The sequence below is a fragment of the Oncorhynchus kisutch genome, linkage group LG6, assembly GCF_002021735.2.
Source record: "Oncorhynchus kisutch isolate 150728-3 linkage group LG6, Okis_V2, whole genome shotgun sequence".
In the NCBI taxonomy this organism is placed as follows: Eukaryota; Metazoa; Chordata; class Actinopteri; order Salmoniformes; family Salmonidae; genus Oncorhynchus; species Oncorhynchus kisutch.
In genome coordinates, this window is record NC_034179.2 from 39,441,784 (window position 1) to 39,454,469 (window position 12,686).

General features: G+C 40.8%; 1 protein-coding gene across 1 annotated transcript in view; it reads left to right on the plus strand.

The window, feature by feature from the left end:
- LOC109892827 (uncharacterized) overlaps positions 1-12,686 on the plus strand; it is a 91,794-nt gene that overhangs the window by 66,518 nt on the left and 12,590 nt on the right. Inside the window, exons 10-13 of the mRNA XM_031825942.1 lie at positions 5,760-5,886; positions 10,275-10,310; positions 10,469-10,590; positions 11,062-11,191. Of these exons, the coding sequence (XP_031681802.1) occupies positions 5,760-5,886; positions 10,275-10,310; positions 10,469-10,590; positions 11,062-11,191 (415 nt within the window). The remainder of the gene's footprint in view (positions 1-5,759; positions 5,887-10,274; positions 10,311-10,468; positions 10,591-11,061; positions 11,192-12,686) is intronic.

The following is a 12,686-nucleotide window of genomic DNA, read 5'->3' on the forward strand; positions in this document are numbered from 1 at the left end:
TCTCTAGAGGTTTTCTTCTTCACTCGTGTCGAGAGTTTCTAACCATTTCGTAACATTCAGCTCACGCTGTTGGTCACGTTGGTCTGTTGTAAATTTCATTAGGAGTCCTTTATAAGCACTCTGGAAAAAGGGGCGTTCCATCCTTTTGGCATAATGTCTGTGCTCACGTGGGCGTGGTTACTGACTGATTAAAACTTTAAATGACAACAATTATCAAATTTAGAAGGCTAAAAGCATATTGCTATCTTTTCACAAGTAGTTTCATATTTAATCATATAAGTTTCACAACATTTAGATATAAATCTGATAACTGGGATGTATACATTTGTAGAGTTACCATTATCTTGCTATACCATCTTTAATGACATCACAAATCAACAAATGATATGACATGATTATTGTTTGGATCCTCACCAACCATTTCCCACATTCTTTATGTTAGAAACATTGTTACATTATCCACTTTTGGATGATGGAGTTTTGGCTGCAGATTCTCTCTCTACACACATCAGATTCCTTTGTTCAATACTGCAGGTCCAGAGAGAGAAAGTTTACAACCGGTCGTTAAAGTCATAAACCCCCCCTTCCTCTCTGGTGGGAGAGAGAGGGGGCTCTCTTTGATCCTCACCCAGGAGGGAAAGTCATGACAGTGCTTAGGGTCGTTGTCCTGTTGGAAGGTGACCTTTCACCAAAGTCTGAGGTCCTGAGCGCTCTGGAGCAGGTTTTCATCAAGGATCTCTCTGTACTTTGCTCTGTTCATCTTTCCCTCGATCCTAACTAGTCTCCCAGTCCCTGCCGCTGAAAAACATCCCCACAGCACGATGCCGCCGCCACCACCATGCTTCATCGTAGGGATGGTATTGGCCAAGTGATGAGCGGTGCCTGGTTTCCTCCAGAAGTGACTGTCAGAGTGACCATCAGGCTCTTGGTCACCTCCCTGACCAAGGCTCTTCTCCCCCGATTGCTCAGTTTGGCCAGGCCGCCTGCGCTAGGAAGAGTCTTGGTGGTTCCAAACTTATTCCATTTAAGAATGATGAGGCCCACCGTGTTATTGGGGACCTTCAATGCTGCATAAATGTTTTGGTACTCTTCCCCAGATCTGTGCCTTGACACAATCCTGTCTCGGCTTGGTTTTTACTTATATAGATCCTAATATAGACAAGTGTGCGCCTTTCCAAATCATGTCCAGTGAAATGAATTTACCACAGGTGAACTCCAATCAAGTTGTAGAAACATCTCAAGGATGATCAATGGAAACTGGATGCACCTGAGCAAAATTTTGAGAGGCTCAAAGTAAAGGGACTGAAAACTTATGTAAATAAGCTATTTCTGTTTTTATTTTTTAATATATTTGCAAAATTATTGATGAGGGGAAAAAAAATTTCATCAATTTTAAAATAAGGCTGCAACATTAACAAAATGTGGAAAAAGTGAAAGGGTCTGAATACTTTCCGAATGCACTGTATATACAGTGTGAGTTCTCAATGTACACTGAGTATACCAAACATTAGGAACACCTTCCTAATATTGAATTGCCCTCAGAACATCCTCAATTTGTCGGGGTCATGGACTCTACAAGGTGTCAAAAGCGTTCCACAGGGATGCTGGCCCATGTTCACTCCAATACTTCCCACAGTTGTGTCAAGTTGGCTGGATGTCCTTTGGGTGGTGGACCATTCTTGATACACATGGGAAACTGTTGAACGTGAAAAACCCAGCAGCAGTGCAGTTCTTGACACAAACCGGTGTTCCTGGCACCTACTACCTTACCCCGTTCAAAGGCATTTAAATCTTTTGTCTTGCCCATTCACCCTCTGAATGGCTCACATACACCAATACACCATCCATGTCTTTAACCTGTCTCCTCCCCTTCATCAACACTGATTGCAGTGGATTTAGCAAGTGACATCAATACGGGATCATAGCAATCACCTGAATTCACCTGATCAGTCTATGTCATGGAAAGAGCATGTGTTCTTAATGTTTTGTATACTCATTGTATATCCCAAGTATTGGTGTTTGATCATGCATTCATACAGTTCATGCATAAAACAATGAACTTAGAAGCCTCTGTAAATGCGGTGCCACATAAATCAGTGGAGGCTGGTGACTTGGAAAAATTGAGGAGGATGGAAGACACGTTACAGATGCGGACTGCATGGAGACAACAAACTGTGTTTAAAAATCCATCAGACTAATTATTGTAACCTAAAGCATTTAATAAAGACATGTATAGTACAATATTGTTGTGAATAAGAGGGCTACTTACACAGTGTTGGGAAGGGATCACAGCAGTGATTGAATGAGGGTATGAGGCATGAGTTGAGGCATTCAGAGGCTTGGTTTCAGTGCAGGACAGGCCCATCATGGAAAGGGGGACACCTAGTCAGTTGTACAACTGAATGTATTCAACTGAAATGTGTCTTCCACATTTAACCCAACCCGTCTGAATCAGGGAGGTGCGGGGGGCTGCCTTAATCAACATCCACGTCTTCGGGGAACAGTGGATTAACTGCTTTGCTCAGGCAGAACAACAGATTTGTACCTTGTCAGCTCGGGGATTGAGTTTGTCCAAGCAAGGAGGTTAATCATTGATGTGTAATAATATGATTGTGTACGTGATTGACTCTACATACAGTAATGACACAAAATGTACAGGTCTGCTCACAGTGCTTGGAGTGGAAACATTCAATGTGCCAGTGGATGAGAGGGCACATGAGACGTGGCTTCAGTTAATGTCAGGAGAGAGTTGACCGTGGTAGTGGAGTGGAAAGGTCATCACCTCTTAGTCAGGGAACAGGAGGGGACTTGTAAATACAAATACCAGATGCATCATAGGTGTGTGCAACAAGTTAAACTCTGACATTTCAGAATTCACAAAGTCGAACACAGACTGCGCATCTCGCTCACTTGACACATCAAAGTAGCCCAAGAAACATTCCTGAATAAAGCCCTGATCATCTACATACCTGACGATAACTGACAACTGCAAGCAGACTGGTGGCACAATAGAGGTGGGGAGTTCTTCCTCATCTTGTAACCTAACCAGGAAAATTCCGGACCCTATAGGGGATGACAGTGATTAACCAGGTGTAAAAATGTTTTATACGGGCTATACGACCAGTTTTTCAGATCACATGGTTTTTAAGAAACTCCTGTAAAAAAAACTCCTGACCCTGGGGAGGATGAAAACCCTGTCAAACTGCAGCAACCTGATACATTTAGACTAGACTAATAGGGGAGTTTCCTCTACCCAGACAGGAAGACTACAACGGATGGACAGTAGAACTCACTGAGGCTGCTTTATGCATGTTTCCACCATGCAGGCCTATGCAACTGTAGGCCTAATTAAACATTTACTCACAATCTATGTCGTCACTATTATGTTGATTGATTAATTCCAGTTAATAATTGTCTATTGAAAAGGTATAGGCAGCCAAGCCAGCCCAAGTTTGATTTATAAACCAAATTTGATCACATTCACATTTTCTCCTGACAAACAAATAGACTATAAATACGTAACGTTACACGTTAGTTTACCCTGACCAGATGGACAGGGCACATGCTGTATGCAGCTTCTATTATTAGTGGCCTAAAGTTGATCAGACTGAAAAATCGTCTCGTTTTCATCCCGTACAGCATGTCAGATCTCTAATGTTTAGGTCTAGCATAGGCTGCTGCAACATTTATGTAAAGAGTTTTTTGCTTGTGTCTGTTCGGAGTCAAGCTCTCTTTTTAATCTCACTTTTAAAGGATGATACGATGGAAGTGATCAAATCATTCTGAATTGATTTCGGCGCCCCAGAGAAGAACTTCCATATGCTCAGCATGTAAAGCATCGTAATGAGCAATTACCTCTGCAAGCTCCTGGTAGTTGCCCTTTTTATCTGAACTTTCCCTGTCATCGTGCCCTTAAGTAAAAGCCAACTCTTGCCGATAAGCTGCTTGTGACCTTGTTTCTTCTTACCTTCTTGTTGGTGTTGCGCAGTTTGAATATGCAAACGTTCGTCCATTTTCCAAGGAGCTTAAATCTGATCAAATCAAATGTTATTGGTCACATACACGTGTTTAGCAGATGTTATTGCGAGTGTATCGAAAGGCTTGTGCATCTAGTTTCGACAGTGCAGCAATATCTAACAAGTAATATCTAACAATTTCACAACAAATACCTAATACACACAAATCTAAGTAAATGAATGGAATATGAATATATAAGTATGTGGATGAGCAATGTCAGAGCGGCATAGACTAAGATACAGTAGAATAGTATAGAATACAGTATATACATATGCGATGAGTAATGCAAGATATGTAAACATTATTAAAGTGACTAGTGATCCATTTATTAAAGTGGCCAATGATTTCAAGTCTGTATGTAGGCAGTAGCCTCTCTGTGCTAGTGATGGCTATTTAACAGTCTGATGGCCTTGAGATAGAAATGAAAAGGGTTCTTCAACAATTAATCCACAACATTGTTGTTGGCATTAGCTAGACATTCTGGCTGAGAAAACTGCACTCTGGTAGATAGCTACTTGAAACTAAAATCAGTTCAATTTATTTCAATTTGGGGCCTCCCGAGTGGCACAGTGGTCTAAGTAGCTGTGAGAGAGAGATCCTGGTTCGAGCTCAGGCTCTGTCGCAGCTGACCGTGACAGGGAGACCTATGGGGTGCCGCACAATTGGCCCAGTGTCGTCCGGGTTAGGGGAGGGTTTGGCCGGCAGGGATGTTCTTGTCCCATCGCGCTCTAGCAACTCCTGTGGCAGGCTGGGCGCAATGCACGCTGACACGGTCGGCAGGTGTATGGGGTTTCCTCCGACACATTTGTGCGGCTGACATTATAAGCGGGCGTTATGTCAAGAAGCAGCTCGGCTGGGTTGTGTTTCCGAGTACGCACCGCTCTTGACCTTCGCCTCTCCCCGGAGTCCGTACGGGAGTTGCAGTGATGGGACAAGACTGTAACTACCAATTGGATACCACGAAATTGGGGAGAAAAAGGGGCAAAATTTCTCTTTTCATTTTTTTTTTCAATTTGCCCTGCTAACTCCACACAAAAATGAAGTTCTAAATCCAATTAAACATAATATAATCTATCTCCTCCGTCTCCTGTAGTTTGAAGAAGCTCATTTGAATGGAATGATATACTAAAAATGCTCAACTAATGCTTCACTCTCAATCTGCATCCAACATGTCACCAACTCACCAAGCTTCTCAACACACAGAACCCCCAAAATGCTCTGTGGCACAACCCCAATACACCACACTAGGTTCGTTCTCTGAACCTAATCCTATGATTGGATGGAGAACATGTCAGTTCATATTGCAAAAGCTATGATTGGTTGGAGGACGTCCTCCGGAAGTGGTCATAATTACCATGTAGGTCAAAATGGAAGTAGCCTCCTAGGTTTTGTATTGAAGTCAATGTAGTCGGAAGAGGATGGGAAATAGCTGTCCTCTGGCTGCACAATGGTGCTAGCGAAACATTTTGTTTTAATCAGGTATTTGGTGATGTGAATATATTTTGTGTAGTTTTAACGAAAAAGGATAACTTTTTTAAAGTTTCATTATTTAACACTGAGTAGGATGGTCCTCCCCTTCTTGCTCTGAGGAGCCTCCACTGACATAAATGGATCATGTTTACCTGTAACTTGAAAACAATGACACCAGATGCTTGTAACCAAGCATCTGCTTAGAAAACAAGAGAGATTAGATTACCTGGACCTCTCATTTATAATGCCTTAATCTTGTTTTTCCACCTTAGTTGGCTTGCCTATGACAACCCTGGTTTCCATGGGAACTATGCGATTATGGAAGCAGGTGGCTCCCCAACACCTGGCGCTGGTCATCCCCAGGTCGCCGCTGTGAGGTCACTGAGACCCCTCAGAATGGTAAGGTTTGACCAAGGTGACATCACTCCGAGTCATCTGACATTGCTTGGCTGTGGTCGGGTTTGGGCTCAATTCCACTTCAATGCTATCCATGCAGGAAAGGAATTTATATTTGATTTTGAAATTGGCACAGTTTTAGCCGATAAAATTAGCCCATAGGATTTCTTCAATGTAATAATGTTTCAATGTCTCTCAGAAATATAAAGTGCCTTCAGAAAGTATTCACTCCTGCTGACCTTTTCCACATTTTGTTGTTACAACCTGAATTTAAAAAGGATCAAATTGATATTTTGTCTCACTGGCCTCACTGGCCCCATAAAAATGAAAAGCTGAAATGTCCTGAGTCAATAAGTATTCAAGTATGACAAGCCTAAATAAGTTCAGGAGTAAAATTCTGCTTAACAAGTCACATAATAAATTGCATGGACTCACTGCAATAATAGTGTTTAATGCGAATTTTTTTTTGTGACTAAATCAAATCAAAATCAAATGTATTTATATAGCCCTTTGTACATCACCTGATATCTCAACGTGCTGTACAGAAACTCAGCCTAAAACCCCAAACAGCAAGCAATGCAGGTATAGAAGCACGGTGGCTAGGAAAAACTCCCTAGAAAGGCCCAAACCTAGGAAGAAACCTAGAGAGGAACCAGGCTATGAGGGGTGGCCAGTCCTCTTCTGGGTGGAGATTATAACAGAACATGACCAAGATGGTCAAATAATAATAATCACAGTAGTTGTCGAGGGTGCAGAAAGTCAGCACCTCAGGAGTAAATGTCAGTTGGCTTTTCATAGCCGATCATTAAGAGTATCTCTACCACTCCTGCTGTCTCTAGAGAGTTGAAAACAGCAGGTCTGGGACAGGTAGCATTTCAGGTAGCACATCCGACTACCTCATGTCTGTACTGCACACATACAATTATCTGTCAGGTCCTTCAGTTGAGCAGTACATTTCAAACACAGATTCAACCACAAAGACTAGGAAGGTTTTCCAATGCCTCACAAATAAAGGCACCTATCTGCTTTAAAAAAGCATTGAGTATCCCTTTGAGCATAGTGAAGTTATTAATTACACTTTGGATAATGTATCTATATTCCCAGTCACTGCAACGGTACAGGCATCCTTCCTAACTCAGTTGCTGCAGAGGAAGGCAAACATCCAGTGATTTTACCATGAGGCCAAGGATGACTTTAAAACAGTTTGCAATGAACACGAGGGGAGACAGGGAGCTAGTTTCAAGCGCAGGGCGCAGCAGTTGTTTATTGCAAAGGACCACAGGAGGAGGCAGGTAGCTGGGTCCAGGGGCAGGCAGAAGGTCATACACAGGGGGTCCAAAAGGGCAACAGTACAGGCAGGGAATAGGCTAGTAACGTAGTCCGGGAGATCAGGCAATAGGTACAGTTGAAGTTTACATACACTTAGGTTGGAGTCATGAAAACAACTTGTTTTTTAACCACTCCACAAATGTTTGTTAATGGCTGCAGGGGCAGTAAGTATTGAGTAGCTTGGATGAAAAGGTGCCCAGAGTAAACTGCCTGCTCCTCAGTCCCAGTTGCTAATATTTGCATATTATTATTATTATTATTAGTATTGGATAGAAAACACTCTGAAGTTTCTAAAACTGTTTGAATGATGTCTGTGAGTATAACAGAACTCATATGGCAGGCAAAAACCTGAGAAGAGATCCAAACAGGAAGTGGGAAATCTGAGGTTGGTCGATTTTCAACCCAGCCCCTATTGAATACACAGTGGGATATTGGTTATGTTGCAATTGGCTCAGAACAGGGAAGCACGGCTGGGCCTTGGATGTACACAGAGAGCAAACATTAATAATATGCATGTCAATCTCTCCTGGCTCAAAGTGGAGGAGAGATTGACTTCATCACTTTGTGAGAGGTATTGACATGCTAAATGCACCAAGCTGTCTGTTTGAACTACTGGCACACGGCTCAGACACCCATGCATACCCCACAAGACATGCCACCAGAGGTCTCTTCACAGTCTCCAAGTCCAGAACAGACTATGGGAGGCATACAGTACTACATAGAGCCATTAATACATGGAACTCAATTCCACATCAAGTAACTGATGCAAGCAGTAGAATCAGATTTTTTAAAATTTATAAAAATACACCTTATGTAACAGCGGGGACTGTGAAGAGACACAAGCACAGGCACATGCATACACACACAATAACATACGCACTATACACACACGTACACATGGATTTTGTGTTGTAGATATGTGGTAGTAGAGTAGTGGCCTGAGGGCGCAAACTTAATGTTTTGTGAAATATTTTGTGAATGTATTGTAATGTTTTTAAAATTGTATAAACTGCCTTAAGGCAGCAGCTAATTGGGATCCATAATAAATACAAATATACACTGGAGTTGCTTACCAAGATGACATTGAATGTTTCTGAGTCACCTAGTTACAGTTTTGACATAAATCCTCTTGAAAATATCTATGGCAAGACTTGAAAATGGCTATTTAGCAATGATCAACAACCAATTTGGCACAGCATGAAGAATGTTTTTAAGAATAATTAGCAAATATTGTACAATACAGGTGTGGAAAGCTCTTAGAGACTTACCCAGAAGGACTGTAAAGCTGTATGTAATCACTGCCAAAGGGGGTGTAAATACTTATGTAAATTAGGTCTCTGAATTAAATGTTCAATACATTTGCAATCATTGCTGAAAACATGTTTTCACTTTGTCAGTATGGGCTATTCTGTGTAGATTGGTGAGAGAAAAAAGAAAAAAAAGTTGAATTCAACACAACAAAATGTGGATTACGTCAATGGGGTATGATTACTTTCTGTAGGCATTTGCAAAGGTATTCAGACCCTTTGGATTTCATCACATTTTATTGTGTTACAAAGTGGGATTAAAATTGATTTGTCAACAATCTACTCAAAATATTATGTCATAGTGGAAGAAAAATTATAATATTTTTTAAAGATTAATAAAATAACTAACATATTGGTTGCATAAGTATTCAGCTCCCTGATTCAATACATGGTAGAAACACATTTGACATCTATTACGGCTGTGAGTCTCTTGGGTAAGTGTATGCCTATTATTCTTTTCAAAATTCTTCAAGCTCTGTAAAGATGTTTGGGATAATTGCTAGACAGCAATTTCCATGTCTTGCCATAGATCTTCAAGCAGATCTAAGTCCACTGTAACTTGTCCACTCAGATACATTCACTGTCTTCTTGGTAAGAAACTCCAGTGTAGATTTGACCTTGTGTTGTGGGTTATTGTCCTGCTGAAAGGTGAATTTCTCTCTTAGTCTCTTGTGTAAAGTAGACTGAATACGTTTTTATTCTAGGATTTTTCCTGTGCTTAGTTCCCATTTATTTCTATCCTGAAAAACTCTCCAGTATTTGCCGATGTCAAGCAACCCCTTACCATTATGCAGCCACCACCATGCTTGAAAATAAAGAAGCAGTTACTCAGTCATGTGTTGTGTGGGATTTGCCCCAAACATAAGGCTTTGCATTTAGGACGAAAATTGTAATCCTTAGTTTTTTTGTAGTATTACTGTAGTTCCTTCTTGCATACAAGATGCATGTTTTGGAATATTCGTATTCTGTATATTTGTATTCTTCTTTTCACTGTCATTTAAGTCATTATTGTGGAGTCACTACCATGTTGTAAATCCATCCTCAGTGTTCTCCCATCATAGCCATTGAACTCTGTAGCTGTTTTAAAATCACCAATGGCCTCATCGTAACATCTCTGAGCAGTTTCATTCCTGTCCTGCAGCCCAGTTCAGAATAACGACTGTATCTTTGATTTGTCTGGGGGGTTTAATACATAATCCACCGCATAATTATTAACTTGACAATGCTTCAAGAGATATTCAATATCTGATTTGTTATTGTTACCCATCTGCCAATCACTGCCCTTATTTATTAGGGTTTCGAAAAGCTCCCTGGTCTTTGTAGTTGAATCTGTTTGAAATTCAATACTTGACTGAGGGACTTACAGATGTTGTATGTATGGGGGACAGAGGAAGGGTTAGTCATTCAAAAACAATTTCAACCCCTAATATTTCACACAGAGTGAGTCCATTTAACTTATTATGTGATTTGTTAAGCCACATTTTCCTCCTGAGCTAATTTAGCCGTGCCTAAACAAAGGGCTGAATATTTATGCAACGACTATATTTTAGTTCAAAATGTGAGTATTTTTTCAACATGAGTATTTTGTGTAGATTGTTGACAAAAAAAAAATAGTAAATCAATTTTAATCCCACTGTAACACAATAAAATGTGAATAAATCCAAGGGGTCTGAATACTTTTCAAAGGCACTGTATATGACTGAGCATTGATCTCATCAAGGTTAGGTTTCATTGTGTTCTGTGTCTCTCTGATAGAGTGGACTCAGAGTGAGGAGACCTCTGGATCCTAAGGTAAGCAAGACATTATCGATAGTGAAAGTACATCATAAACCCCTATACCCTGCAGTTAAATAATCACATCACTTTGCCCGATGATGACGATGAATTATAATGATCATGGAAGTAAATTAATTAAAAAGTACCTGAGATATAGTTTTGGGTTTTAATAGCTGTTGGTGTTCGAGCAGCCCCACTTCCAGGGGCAGAGTGGAGATCTGGGAGGCCACACCCCCAGTCTGGGAGCTGTGGCTGGGCTGAAGGGGGCATTGTCGCTACGGGTCATTGGTGGAGTGTGAGTCCAAGCTACATACTTGATTTAAGGTTTTTATAAGGTGTGTATTTCTGCTGAAAACAGTTTCACAATCTGCTGGTCATGTGATTACTCTGAAAAGCTACCTCTCCTGTAGTTTACTGTCATATAGAGCAAATATAGCTCACCTCCCTGTGCAAACATGAGCCATGCAGAACTGGAGGTAAGTGTGCGTTCATATGGAAGTGTGCGCGTGTGCATGCTTTGGTGTGTTACAGGGAGGGATAACATTTCAATTGTAACATCTCAAAAACCCCAAACATCACGATCAACCAAACAATAAAGATATCACTGTTTTTTGTCCAAGGCATTCCTTTGCAGTAACTCAAGTGGAATATCCACCTCTAAGACACTTATCAGCATCACTGTATCATTGACACCCAGGCTCCTATTCAAGCTGTGTGCGTGGAATTATTTAGCTGTGGTTTGACCTGTGACCTCTGTGTTTGACAGATGGGTGGGCTACACTGGAGAGGACTACACAGGGTGGCAGTATTTACTGGAGGAGGGAGAATACAGTGACTGCGGAGATCTGGGTGGAGCCGATCACCCTCTGCTGCTCTCTTTCCGCTTCTTACAGGCAGTAAGTTACAGGGTTTTAATGATATGGTTATTTACAGTTTAACATGTATTCAGTATATGTGGCCTATGTGGGAATGTGTACCTGTGCAAAGCCAATCCTGGAAGCCGACACTTGATTTGAAAGAATGAGGGAAGTCAATTAAATGTGTTGGGCAGGGTTTCCGTTGGGAAAATGTGGCTCCGGACATTTGACCGGCAGCATTTTAATTTACCGGACATTTAGGAAATTTACCGAACCCATATGCATAACCTCAATAGGGCTTCCACCCACTGTGCTCGGAATGACAGAAATCGCATTTAGTTTATGGTAATTCATCTTAACAGAACATGCAACTCCAGGATGCAACAGTGTGCGTCCTTACCAAATTTAGAATAACTGTCCGCGTTTACTTTACTTTTCCTCAGACAACAAGAGGAGTAATGAACAGTAAAATCAGTAGTAAATGTCAATCTACTATCCACCATAGTAGAAAAGCTTACCTATTCTATTGGTCAGCTTGTCGTTCTGTGTGAGGAAATCAATAGCCTATTCCTAACAGACTCTGGGACAGTTGTGGGATGATAGAGCCCAAATTCCTACAGGTCTAGGCTACATCCTGAAAAAAAAATAAAGCAATGAGGCTCATGAAACAGATCAGAACGTTTAGCTTAAAATGTTGATAAAATGTTATTTATTCACATGATAAGGGCAGCAATGCACACAAGGCAGTAGACTACGCTCAAATGTTTGTTCCATAATGCAATTAGCAGGAAAACACTGTTGTCAAAAGCGCACTGCACATGCAAGCTGTTTCACGAGACGGAGATGAAAATAGCCTTTAGAAATGTTTAGAGAGGGGAGATCTAAAGACAACTTGCCTGGGTTGTTAATATGATTGTGATTGTACCTTTGGCTGCTGGGCAATGAGAGACAGTTGATTTGAAAACCAATAGAACATGAGAGAAATAGGAAACTGGTTTCAATGGGTGGAGGAGATTAATCCATAAAATAATTGCCTGCACATTTGGTTGCATTTTGGCTATGGTACTTTGAAGCAAGGTAAGATATGGCTCATAATATTTACTAAAAGATTCAGTTTCAAACAATTAAGTATATGTTTTCTAAATGCATACTGCCTCCAGCTCATTACAAAGTGGTGTGTGACGTACTGAAGCCTGCCTAGTTGCCTATGCACTTGACTGACAAATAGGAAATGCGCTTCAATGAATGAATGAATTACATTTTAGTGTCAAATTCATTGATAATTCCTCCAGTGTTCTGTGCGCACCACATAAAGACTGAAAATGAAGTCAATACATAATAGTAAATAAGGTTATCCAAGAAATAGTTATGTCCCTAGAACAGTAAAAATAATTTGACCAAAATATATATTTAAGTGATAATGCCAGAGAAGCCGGTATTTGGAGGATATATTGGCACGGGTTTTGTTAGGCCCGAGAAGAAGTCGAGGGCCAGCATATTATATGCATATTCTAGATTCTGAGCCTGAGAAATA